The 13,795-nt window shown below is 37.6% G+C and overlaps 1 protein-coding gene across 1 annotated transcript in view; it reads right to left on the reverse strand.

Moving 5' to 3' along the window:
• pcsk2 (proprotein convertase subtilisin/kexin type 2) overlaps nucleotides 1-13,795 on the reverse strand; it is a 78,358-nt gene that overhangs the window by 56,434 nt on the left and 8,129 nt on the right. The window contains exons 3-4 of the mRNA XM_020921405.2: nucleotides 2,807-2,920; nucleotides 1,274-1,382 (exon numbers count right to left, since the gene is read on the reverse strand). Coding sequence (XP_020777064.1) covers nucleotides 1,274-1,382; nucleotides 2,807-2,920 — 223 coding nt within the window. The remainder of the gene's footprint in view (nucleotides 1-1,273; nucleotides 1,383-2,806; nucleotides 2,921-13,795) is intronic.

A 13,795-nucleotide genomic window follows, 5' to 3' on the forward strand; every position in this document is an offset into this window, starting at 1 on the left:
GCCACATCAATTGTATTTTTTCATGTATTTTTATGCAAAATAATTTTTAAAACGCAATCAAACTAGAATTTTCCTCAGTGCATTTCCCCGTCTCTCCCCGCACTCTATGTCGCATGACTCCTACAAGAGCCGCTGTCCTGTCTTGTCTTCATATCAGTGTCTTGGAGGATTTCAGCAGATTTCAGACTCTCTCTCAGGGGCTGGGCTATTTCTATCAATCAGTTATGAGTGGATGTCCAGCTACTGAAGTTTGAGACGTTTCTTCTCGTCACTTACGCATACGGGTAAGATGTTTCCCCCTCCCTAATGTTCATTTAGCATCATAACTTATTTTATTACATGGCGATAAACTGTTTGAGTGTGCTGACAATATCGCTAGCTAGTGTAGCAACTTCATGTTAACCCTAGATCCATGTGTTACCTGCACAGACAGCAGTGTTTTCTGCACTCAGGCTGGGCATATCTGCTGTGTTGCCAAACCACAGACTGTATATATGAATGGACAATGTGCTAATCAAAGAATCTGTCCATTTATTCGCCACATCATTTTATCAGCCACAGGGTTCAAAGTGTGAGAAAAAAGTAGCGGTTTATAGTCCGGAAATTACGGTAGATTTTTTTCACTAAAATGTTTCATGGTATAGCATTACTCTATGTTCTATTCTCACATATCTCCACGTGATGCATGAACAAAAGTCAGGTGAGGTTAAGGGGGAGGTGTAACAGGTTTCACATCTGCCATCTACTTGTGAAAAAAATAAATAAACTTGCAGATGGTAGTTTTAAAGAAGTTATTGCTTTGCCTGGAGTGTTCACCAGTCTGAAACATATCGATCTTGTATTCATTAATTTTGCTTCTATTGCTCAAAAATGCAGTAATACCTTCAAATACCTTCAGTGAATAGGGGCAACTCTGCACAGATCTGAATTGTTATGCTTGTGGTGCGGCTTTGGGATCGACAGGTTTCATCTATACTGCGGAACATTCTCGACAAAGCAACAACATTTCCATGGAGATAAGCAGGTGGTAGACCCTCCGCTAGAAATATGTTATGCAGTGCACTTTTAAGTACTAGCGCCTTAAGAAACGGAACAATGCCCTTTCTTTGTAATGAACGCATAATTTAGATAAAAGGTTGTTTTTCGCTTATTATATCTAAGCCGAAGAAAAGCAATTTGGCTTCTTCTTGCTGTGCCATTAATTAAACTGCCACTTAATTCAGCGTGGGTAAGGTCTGATAAAAAAAAAACAAAAAAACAACTGCCCACTTACCGTCATCCATAATAGCGATGGTCACTCCTTTGCCCGTGTAGCCCAGTTGCCAGGCTTCTGCCACGTTAAGATCCAACCCAGGGGTCCCATCTGCTTGGCCAGTGTTTATCTAATCACTCACACAAAATGAAGACCATACATGAGTCAGAGCACCCGGATGAACGGCCATTATGAAGAGAATGTACAAGATATCTCGAGAAAGAAGATATGTGTGTGTTTGGGTACGCGGAAGGCGAGGTAAATGTCACATATTGTTGTTGTTATAACTAAGAGCTTTTCTGATGCATAAAATGGATTAGAGGAAGGGGTCATGCTAGTAACGTCATAGTCGGGACAAAATGTGTGAAGATTACTTACACAAAGACCAAGATAATATGTTTCTGAGGGTATTGAAATGGATGAATAGGTTTTTTTTTTCACGGGAAATTGTGAAAAATCTTGATACTGAAGAAGTATTGTATGATGAAAAATGAAATGTCTCTTGAATTTAAAAACATTGTATTGGGTATTAATCTTTAACACGTAATATATTTTGATCACCATGTAACTAATTGCTATATACGTAGAAAACAATCTACTGACATGTTTAATAAGTTTCATTTTCACACTTTCGTTTTTGATGCTCTGAGTCCCCCATCTCTCTTTGCTCTCCGCGCTATGACACTCCCCCTTCAGTGCTATCACATTTCAGTTGGGGTGTAGTCTACTAATGAAACTACTGCACATCCATCAAGTTTGTGAAGTTGAAGGGTATTGTTTTGTGTCCTGCTTTTGGATATTTACGAAATTAGGCTTGTATAGAGTTGTGCTGTTGAGGTTTTGAAAAGGGCTTGGGAGAGATCACTAAATTACTCAAACATGGATGGGTGATATATAAAACCTCTTCATGTTTTTGATGAGGGAACAACATTATAACATATTTTGCATAATACTCCCTCTTTAAGAATTTGTCACGGCCTTTTAGTTGGAATAATATTTTTTTGAAGTTTTTATAAAATGTTTGGCTTTATTTTTGTGTAAATGATTTGATAAAATTACTATTTGCACTGCCTCAATCAGCATGAACCAATTAGATATTTTGACTTACCTAAAATGTTATTATGTGTTTATCAAAAGTACAGAATAACTTCACAATATTATGATGAGTTTTGGAGTAACTGCAAAATTGTAAAAAGGCAGTTCAATGCAATATAACTTTATTTATCTCTGGAGGACAATTTAAGCATCTTGAGCAGCCAAAATCCAATAATAGCAGCTCAAATAAAGACCTCAGAGCAGTTCAACAGGAGGTCTGGTCAGAGAGGGTTGGCAGATTGTGTGTTTGAGGTGAGTAACCGCCCTCTGGACAAAAGTAAGAAATTAACAAACCAAATGCTTGGAATTCAGCGCTTAAATTAACAGTTAAGTGGTCAGGCTAATTAAGAAATGAATGCTGATTTGGTGAATGTGTCTGGCAACAGGGTGATTAAAGTGGAAGAATACTGGTGCTATCGAAAGGTCACCTAGCATGCAGATGCTTGGCTGATTACTCACCAGATACCACTGTTTGGAGAATAGTGGGTCACTCAGGTTGACTTCAATATTATTCAGATTTCTATAGCCTCTCTTCTGCCGACTAAATCCATCTTGCTCCACCACATTCACCACCTGCCCCGGAAAAGACAAGAAAAAAATGCCAGGTCATGCAATATCTTTTATCAGATCTTATGAAACATTTTATTAAAGGAGTACAGACTGCAAAAGGGAGCCAAAATGGGGTTTTCCTGATGGAAACTGTGTAGGTGTGTTCACTGACTGCTCTGAACGCAGGAAATTATAGCGCCCAGCTGTGCTCCACTGTACCATTAGGAAGGAACATCATGTAAATCAAATGACTATTCTCCCCATTCTAATCAGGAGGCTGCAGAGGGAGACGATGCTGTAAAAATGCCACATCAGAGAATATTAGAGAAGAGGCATTTTATACGGAAAGGCACGGCGATTACACTCAAACGCATGTTGTGTTTCCTCAAAGAATTAAAGGCGTGGGAAGAACAGCTGCATGGCTTTTAGATAAGACGGTGCTCCCAACAGCGCCTCCATTCAAGGCACTGCGGACCTGTCAGGGGACTATTAGCGAGATAAGACGTTGGCACACACATACACACACAGCTCACAGCAAGAAGGTCCAAATACCAAGTCCAAGGTAAGTCTATGTGAGGTTTGCATGTTCGTCATGTGTCAGCTTGAATCAACACTTGTAATGAAACAGAAGAGCAAGTAACAGCCTAAGAGCCTTTTGCAGTTGCATATTTGGCATCGAAGTCTGTTTTCATTATAGCACAGTTTGATTTAAATGTTCTATATTACACAAAATGAGTTTTAAGCCATGTCATAATGTTTTTACTTCATCACAAACATACACTGATTTGTGTTTTGATTCATTCACGCATGTTTGAGTAATCCTTTATTATTAGTCTGTCTACATCTAAACTTGAAAATGCTCTGTTCCACCTTCTGTTCAGTAGAGATTGGCTGAAATCATCCAAATGATTCTGGTAAAGCTGTATGGAGTTTAAAAAAAGACACAAAAGAGCATGTTCTGTATTACCACGACATAAGAACTCAGTGTAAATACGCAAAGTTTGTGTGAATGAAACTAAACTCCAGGTATGTTTTGATGAGGAAACAACATCTATGTAGTGTAAAATAGCCCTTTAAATTATGCATCAGGGTAAACACATTCCTGCTGAACCTTTAATCTCAGCCTTAGGCATTTCTTTTTGTCTGTGATGCGCAGGGTGACAAGAGACACCTAAAACTAAACAAATCTCACAGATCTGGACATCTTTTGGACATTCTGTCTTTTCCTATAAGAGCTGTAGGCTGTGAAACTCACTACTTAGAGTATTTCTGAGTTCAAAATGTTCACCTCCAGGATTAAGTCTTATCTTAAAACAAATCAAAACTGTTACCATGTGTATAAAGGAAATGAAATTGGCGATACGCTCTTATGCATCGCATCAGTTGCAAGTTTTGTTTTTATAACTGTCTGAATGCACTGTCCCTGCCAAATAAATAAATTAGTTCCCACTTTTTTGTTTAACTTCTATTTAAGTAAGAAAATCCCATTGAGACCTCTTTTTCAAGGGAGCCCTGGCCAAGAAGCATCAACAACACAACCCACAGACAAAATATATCCTGGATAAAACGATCTAGTAGTTATCTAGCTACCTTCAGTGATATACGTGACTCTAAAAAGAGGTTATGGATGATTCTTTGCAATGAATTACATGTTAAAATTGCCCATTTATAATGTCATACGCTTTATAGTAAATGGCAGAGATCACCTAAAGATTTAATGTGGCAACCCAACATGAAAAGCCAAATAGAAAAGTATGAAAAGATGCATAAAAGAATTGAAATACCTCTACAACTGTTATCTGCAATGTTTTCCTTTGGGACTGATTCTGAAATTAATCTGATGAGATTTCGAGATTTCAGTCCACTGTTGGTGCAAAATTAATAGGTTTGTGACGTCAGTGCATTACACCTAATCTGGGTGGATTTCATCTGTCAATGGACAACAAGCAAATTCAATTAAGATTCCATTGTGCTAAACCTGGAGATTATATCAGAGTATTTTGTATTAGCGTGCTTGGTCTGTGATATACAAATCCTCAGTGGAATTCAGGAGTTACCGACATTTGAATCTTGGCTGATGTTGTACGGTTTGGTTCATGTTGTGGTTAGGGATGAGACAATAAACAATAATACCATTTATCGTGATAAAAAAGGTAAACAATAATCGTTCATGGGACATTTTATATAATAGTGAAAATCTCCAACAAAGATAATCACCATTTTATCACCAGAATGTGCAGAAAAAAGATAGTTATTCATGATGTTTTCTTCTCGGTCATTATTGTTTTCACTTAGAACAAAGTACAATACTATAACAGTTATTTCAATATAGAACTTATTCATAATATTAAAATTATAATTATTGATATACAACATTTTTAAATGGTCAGCAACTTCAATAATTATAGTGATGTAATCGTTAATTGCAATTATTTTGTCCATGATAATCGAGATGCTAAATTTCAAAATCGCATATGTCTATTTGTGGTAAGGCCGGTCACAATAACACATTTTCAAGCACATTATATCGCCACAGAGAAATATTGCGATAAATAGTAATATTGAAAATGTTTTATACCAGTGATAGTAATCAGTATAATCCTAGTAAAGTAGTTTGTCAATGCTTCAAAGAGGTTCATATGGTCTTCCTGTACTATATTCAAATAAAGTCTCTTTGTGACAGACCAGTGTGGTACGTGTAAACAATCTGTCAAAAAGAGACTTTATTTGAATACACTTTTTCAATAGATAGTATCATTAAAAGCATGAGCTGTAACCAAAAAGAGGCAGAATGAACAAATAATTAGCTATAGAAGTTATTTATTCTATTCCCTCTACAGCACAAATCTTACTTTATTACATAAAAATGTCAAAACTCTCCTCACTATTGCAAAGAAAAAGTACCCACAATAAATACTGAGCCCCAAAATATATAGTTCCAGCTTTCATATATTGAACAACAGGTCAATATAGTAATCACCGTGACGGGCTTAGTAGCACAGTTTCAATCCTAAAAGGTTTCACTTTCATATTCAACGCTGCAAATTCCTATAACTCTAAGTTGTCAGGCTGTGGAGTAGTCTGATGATAGCAGATAAAATTGGTAGCAGCAGCATCTGTTAGAGAAATAACAGATGCTGGCTCTATTCTTTTGGCTTTTGGGGCTACTAGATGTACTTAGGCACAATGTAAATTCATCATAGAGAACATGCAGTCCACCACTGGCGTAGCATTTGGCAGTGCAGCCGGTGTGACACACCGGACACTCGAGGACTGGCCCCCCTCCTCAGTATTGACTCATTATAAATGTCTGTCAACATAAACAACTCGTACACAACTGCAAATTAGACTACATGGATTTATGTTTGTCGCACAGGGATGGGTTGAGATGGCGTGGGTTGTAGGGAGGGGTGGGGACCCAGCACCAGACTTGCACCTGGGCCTTGCGCAACTACACTTCACCACCGCAGTCCACCAAGACGGTTTGTACCCAAAGCCCAGAATTTTCTGCTATCCCCTGCTGTCTATAGGTTTCTTAGTGAGGAAGAATTTGCACCTTTGCCATAGAGAGATTAACAATTCAAAACAAAAATATTAGATTTTTGGAATAGTCAAACATAAGCTCCTGAATACTACAATTTTTGAACTACAATTTTGCCAGTATATACAAACCAAAAACTCCTTGACGATAAAGGCGGTGGTCAAGTAAAGGAATTTTTGGTTGCATAAAGACATGCCCTATTGATTGAAACTTTTTAAATTATTAAGTATCTCTGTGATCTGACCATCCATCAGCTCCATGTTCACAGAGTTCAAGCAAAATAGTTGTACAAAAACTACATGGAAACAGTCTATTAGCAGTACAAAATTATAGGAAATACACAATTAAAATGGTAATGATGGTAAGTAAATGTATAAGTAAAGGTAGATAAAACTCATCCACTACCAAACCTGCAACTCACTCAATATACAGCATTTTTAGTTCCATATATAATTCTTATAATTGGTCAAATACTAAAGATGTGAGACATCACAGATTAAACGACTAGAGTAGACATGTCAAACTCAGGCCCGGAGGCCAAATTTGGCCCCAATATCATTATATTTGGCCTGCGAGATCATCTCAAATATGTATTAGAGCTGGCCCGCTGGCTACAGATAGGCTATAGAGACAAAATTTTGTTAATATTTTATAGTATGCTTGTTCTGGATTCAATGTTTAAGCAAAACTATTATTAAACATTTATTTTAATAAGAAAAGGTTTACATTACATATCTCAAAAGAAGAGAAAACATGCAGATGTTGACATTTTTTCTATAAATATTTAGTTTGGTCCACGACTTAATCCCAGATTTGAATTTCGGCCCTCTGTGAATTTGAGTTTGACACTCCTGGACTAGAGGCTGAAGCTGGCGAGTTTTAAAACATTATTTGGTGCCTGGTTAAAAAAAAAAGAAAAAAAAAAGCAACAAATGGCTAAATAATGCACATAAAGTAGAATGAACAGCAATTTTAGTAACAGCTTCTGAAATGACTTTCTCAAACGAAATGAACTGAATCTCTCAAACATGCTTCAAAACCACACTTTTAACATTTTGGCTACTTTTACAAGCTTATCCCTGGATAAACCCAAAATAAATCTACACCAAACTTTGCAAACCTGTTTCTATTCACTCCATCTTTTCACACATTTGAAGCAATCGTTCCTGGCAGTCCTTAAGGGTGCATTTTGTAACTTTTCTCCATGGAGATGTTATTGCTTTGTCTGGAATGCTTCAAAGTGTGGTATTAAACCTTTCTATCTTCATGGAGACCAAACCAGACCAAATTATATATCAGATCTGTGGAGAGACAACACCCCTGCCTGTTTTTCTAAGTATTTTTCAGCTATAAAACCACCTGTAACAGAGTGAATATAAGGTAGAGCTGTTTAACGTCATCATGTACAAAAAAGCAGGTGACGGACCTCCAACCAAAAAGTTACACAGTGTACCTTTAATGTACTTTCTTGCTTACCCTTGGCAAATTCACTTGAGTGAGGAGGGGTCATGTCATTGTCGTGCGTGTTTGCAGTGACTGATAAAAGAGGCCAGCTGCACTTAAGATGGCCTTTTAGCACTGGCCAAGCCTATTCATCCAGTTCAGTCTTTTATGACGTGCTCAAAGCAATCAGCAAATACACAAACCCAGGGGACGAGGAGGGCGCAGTAAATCCTTCTCGAGGCGCACATCCACACACAGGCACATCATAAAACTCCCACTTTGCATATTCAGTATGTAAAGAAGGTGAATAAAGGGAAAAATTAAAAAAAAAGTCATACTGATTTATTGATTTTTTTTTTCTTGTAAATACATACAGCTTTCAATCTAAATTTCATTAAAGGGCTCATATTACATTATTTTCTTTTCTATTTTATCTGTTATAATAATGTTGTTTTCCTTGTCAAAAAGATACCTGGAGTTGTGTTTTGGTTTATTTATTCAGGCATGATTAACATACAAATCCTGCAAGTTTGAGCTCTGTTCTGTTCCACCTTGTGATGTAATCTGGTAATACAGGAAGTGCTCTACTGTGTTTTAAAACTCCATGCACCTTCACTAGAATCATTTGGATGTTTTCAGTCATGGAATTTCCAATCTCTACTGAACTAAAGGTAAAAAGTAATTGTTGATTTGAAAACTATAACTACATGACATCACAAGGTGAAACAGAGCATTTTGAGCTTTGGAAGTAGACAGATTAATAATAAAGGATAACTCAAACATGTGTGGATGAAGCAAAACACAACTCTGAGTATATTTTTGATGAGGTAACAACATTATGACTTAATTAAAGCTCACAAGAGTCAATTTTGCATAATATAGGAATTAGAACCTAAAATCAGTGCCATTATACAAAAAAATAAACATTTTTACTTCTCCACTTTCTACCTTCAAAGACTGAACTCTGCTCCAAACGTGATTTGACTGATTGGCCAAGGACCTCGCTATTTAAAAGCCACAAACTGAGGTCGTTGATAATTCCGCACTTTTCTGTCAATTCTGATTATGAAACTACAATTATAATAAAAAACAAAGGACAAAAGACTGTTGAACTACAATCAACTGTAATTTCTTAAAGTTACCATGTGGTCTGATCAAGATGACCAGACTTCTTCCTTCTCTTCCTTCTCCTCCTTTTCAGATTCATGCAGCCAAAACCTTGAACAGTCTTCCTGAAGATGTGAGACAGGACTCTACTTGGACGCTCTTTTAGTCCAGGCTCAAAACTCTGTGCATATGACTTCCGCACTCTTCTCTCTACTTTATGTAATTCGTGTCTCTCTCGTTTTAATTTTATGATGATTATTTATGTTTTGATTTGTTTTTATTGTGATTTTAATGTATTTCTTATTCGGTAAAGCACTTTGAATTACTTTGTGGACAAATTGTGCTATACAAATAAACTTGCCTTGCCTTTTCCTCTTTTTTCTCCTCTTCCTCTTCCTCCTCCAGTCTCCAACATGCCCTATATTCACTCTCTACCGACGCACCACTCAGGGTCAACCAATGATTCAACGGTGGCTATTTGTGGCCATTACAGCTCGCAATTCCCATTAAAAGCACTTGTTAATTCATCTTTTGTGGGGCTAAGGACGTCTGCTTGAGTGGACGAAGCAATGCATTGTGGGAGAGATGAAAGCTTGCCCTTACACAATCAATCAATGCCAGCGCTTTGGATCTTCAATGGGTAACTCAGCGCTAAGACAACGTAGCGAGATCTAAACGTCGATAAGAGATGGACAAGAAAAGAGGACAGTTTTTCCACAATAGCGGTATTAGGATAAAAGCTCATTGGCGGATAAGCAGAGTATCCAATTTCATCAATGGTGCAAGTTGTTTATTCCAGGCATATTAACCAACAAGGTAATGAGGACTCAAGTAGTGCTGTGCTGTTTCCTAAAATAACTTTTCTATTAAGGCAAACTCATCAGGACGAGATGGTACAAAAAGAGACTGACGACACAGGGGAGGGTACGGTGTTTTAAGGTTTTACAATATAGGTAAAAACAAACGTGTATTGATATGTTAAAGGGTGAGTATTGGGGATAGATTTGTAATTTTCATATAAGGATTTAGTTCATAGTAGGGATGCAGTGATCCAGCGGATGTTGATACTTTGGCTTTAAAGAGACAGTTCGGACTTTTGGACATTGGACCTCATTTAGTGAGCCAGCATGTTGGAGGCGTGTGGAGACACTTTTTAAATATTCCATTCAGTCTTTGTATTTGCAGAGGTCACTGGTGCTAGGCTAGCACATGTCAATACATATAGTAGTTAGCCTGCCGCTAAAAACAGACTTACCCACTCCACAATACACGAGAAGCAAATCTATTATTACGCCAGACTATCGAAATGTAAATGTCTGTGTTGATAGAATAATGTTTGAAATAAAACTAGTTTTATTTCAAAAGAATAATGTTTGAAATAAAACTAACCTTGCATCGCATGAATGAATGTTTTCTCACTGCTGCTGCTCAGCCATAAATCCTTCAAATGCAAGCTTGGATTTACTTCTAAACATTATTCTGTCAACATGGACATTTACATTGACAATCGCGTAATAATTGATTTGCTTTGGGTGCTTCGTGGAGTGGGTAAGACTGTTTTTAGTGCGCAGGTCCATTGACATGCACTGGCCTAGCACCAGCGACCTCTGCAAATACAAGGACTGGATGGAATATTTTTAAAAAGTGTCTCCACACATCTCCAACACCCTGACTAACTAGGAAATGAGGTCCTATGTCCAAAATTTCAAAAACTGTCCCTTTAAGTATCACAAACTCACAAGAATTCATCTTAAGGTGCTCTCTCTGTACGGTTTAAATTCGACCCTGTTACTTACCAGTTAAAGCAACTACAGAACTACTTTGAAAAATATTACAACGTGCTCTGGGCCAACATAGCCCAGTAAATCGACTTACACCATTGATATCTTGTATATCTTGGAACAGATATCTGATATCCTTATCCTTTTAAAAATGTCAATATTGGTGTTAATATCCAACACCAGTATAGTACCCGTGCATCTGTAGTTTATAGTGCACAGTTTGAACACATTCAAGGGCATCAATATGAACTCCTGTAAAACCATTCATTTAATCATACATTTAAGTCCCACAATGGGGAAATTCCAATAAATATTTCAGGAAAAAGAAAACAGAAAACAGTAATAATAAGTAAACACTAATACAGTAAATATCATGATAAATAACTATTTGAAAAGAGACTTAAATCTAACACAAGAGTAAAAATGTAAGGCTACAAAAGTGTCCAGTCATGACTATAACTATAACTAAGTACTGTGCAGCATAAGAACATGAGATTTGATAAATGCAATCGTTCAAATCGCAATTTCTATTTGATTGTAGTCATTGTGAAACTCAAAAACATGTTGCATTTGTAATCCATGTTTTTATAATACGATTCTGTTCAGAGTTCACATTTTAAACATGCCCAGAAGAATAGACAAACAGACAAACTAATACAAGAATCACATTTCGGAACACGTGCAGATCTAAACTACAGGCAGTTTTTTCATGCAGAATAAGACAGATAAGATATGTAGTTGCTTGTGGAGGAAATTATGATACTTCTAAAATTGTAGTGTTTGCGATTAGCTTATTATGCCAGTTCAAATTTAAATTCCAATTCGATTACATTTGCAGCCCTAGTTAAAACCCCTCAACTGACCAAATCCTTAAAACACTGCAAGCTGTTTACTCATATTAACAAGTAGGTAATGAGGACAGAAGAAGTGTGGTCCAGCTTCCAAAAATAACTATTCTATTAGAGACAAACTCATCAAGACAAAATGGCCCAAAAGGAGAGGCTGGAGACAAGCGGGATACTTCAGATTGACAAAGAAGCTTCGTTAAATCACGGAAACCGACCTTGTCTATTTGTGGAGGATGGACAGAGATCAATAGTTGCAGTGTAGCGCATGTAAAGAGGCTGATTAGAAAGCCCCCTCTACCTGGACATGGACCGGGCTGCCTGTGTGTGTGTGTGTGTGTGTGTGTGTGTGTGTGTGTGTGTTGTGTGTGTGTGTGTGTGTGTGTGTGTGTGTGTGTGTGTGTGTGTGTGTGTGTGTGTGTGTGTGTGTGTGTGTGTGTGTGTGTGCGTGTGTGTGTGTGTGTGTGTGTGTGGGTGTGTGTACCTCCCTGCCATTAGCCATATTAGCTTGCTGGAGTGGACCGCATTTATTTTCATTATCACCTCTCGCAAGCACAATTATAGGGGTTAGTTGATTGCGTGTTAGCCCGCACCTTCGCTCTGGCAGTGTGTCTGTCTGTCTGTCTGACTGACCGAGGTGGACGCTACTCTCCTGACAGAAACATGCAAGTGTTTCCTGGTAATGAAAGAGAGAGAGATAGGAAGAGAAAGGTGTAGAGAGGGAAACAGAGGAAGAAGGAGAGAGAGCGAGAGGGAGTGAGAATGACAAAAGGAGAAAGAAACAGATAGGGAGAGAGTGGAAAGGGTGACACAGGAAAGAGAGAGAGGGGGAGAGGGAGAAGAGTGAAAGAGAGTAAGAACAAGAAAGAGGGAGGGAGAGAGAGGGGGAGCGAGAGGAGAGTAATTGCATATACAACATGCATCTGTAGAGTAAGCCACAGTCATAAGAATGTGTATCCAGTATCAATCAATAATGTATGAAATGTGCAGATATCAGTTAGGGTTCATTTAACCTTAATACAATATTAAAATAAGAACTATACCTGGAGTTAAACATGGACTAGACTTAACAGGACCATAGCAAGTCTACATCAGGACTGAACAGTACCAAATTAGGGTTGTCAAAAGTATTGAAAGGCACATACTAATCAAGTCATTAAAAAGTCACATCAACGGGGCAGAAATTCTGTTTTCCTGGACAGCTTTAGAATGATTTTGTCCTGTATCAGAACTAATATAAGAGGTTAGTTTATACCAGAACACTTGCGGGTAAAAACGACAAAATATTTTATCAGAAGTGGCTTTCGTTTAGATGGTGACAGCATTTTTGGGGCTTAAAAACGCAAAAATCTGAAACCACCCTCCAGAGTGGAAAAGCTGAATCCACTCCGCCGTAGCATTTTCGTCTACACTGCCCAGGACGCAAAACTCTGGTCAGATCTGTTCACGTTGTTTACATGTTTACGTCACATACATTAACACCTAGTGTCACCACCAAGTGTCACCACCTAGCCGCCTGGCATGCACACCCTATTGAATTCCACACACTTTGGCCTTACCGTATGCATGCAAATTTCCTCCCAAAAACGCTCGTGTAAACATGGAAATAAAAAGTGAAGACACAAGGCCAGTTTTGAATCTTCTGTTCAGACCGTCATCACATAAACATGGCTTAAGATTACATATATCTAGACAGCCGAGGGATTTACACATAGCAATATAAAAGCTTTATTGTTATTATTTAATGTTGAAAATTACATTTGGAATCAGTATTGAGTATCTAGTCTATTTGTCAGTATCACGATGATGCCATATTAGAGAATATGAAGAAAAATAGTGTTTACAAGTGTTTATTAGCTAAAGGGTAATGGTACCAATGGGCTTTATTAGTGTGACAACAGAGGGGGAGTTGGTTTACTTAAAGAAGAAGAGAAAATAACTAAATGATCATGCAAAGAGATGGTTATTTCAAACTAAGACTGCAAGATTAATAGCACAGAGCACACTACTATGTGTTCTACTAACACCAAAGTCTCTATGGGGTGTAGAATACTCAAAGCATTCCAGCATTGTAGTTTAAACCTTTGTAAACATGTTTTGAAATGCATGTGATTCTTGTATTTATCCCATGTTAAATTATGCAAAATTTACTCTTGTGGGGTTTAAGCCATGTTATAATGTT

This window comes from Boleophthalmus pectinirostris, unplaced genomic scaffold (genome assembly GCF_026225935.1).
Source record: "Boleophthalmus pectinirostris isolate CB_2022bp ecotype Guang Dong unplaced genomic scaffold, ASM2622593v1 HiC_scaffold_5, whole genome shotgun sequence".
In the NCBI taxonomy this organism is placed as follows: domain Eukaryota; kingdom Metazoa; phylum Chordata; class Actinopteri; order Gobiiformes; family Gobiidae; genus Boleophthalmus; species Boleophthalmus pectinirostris.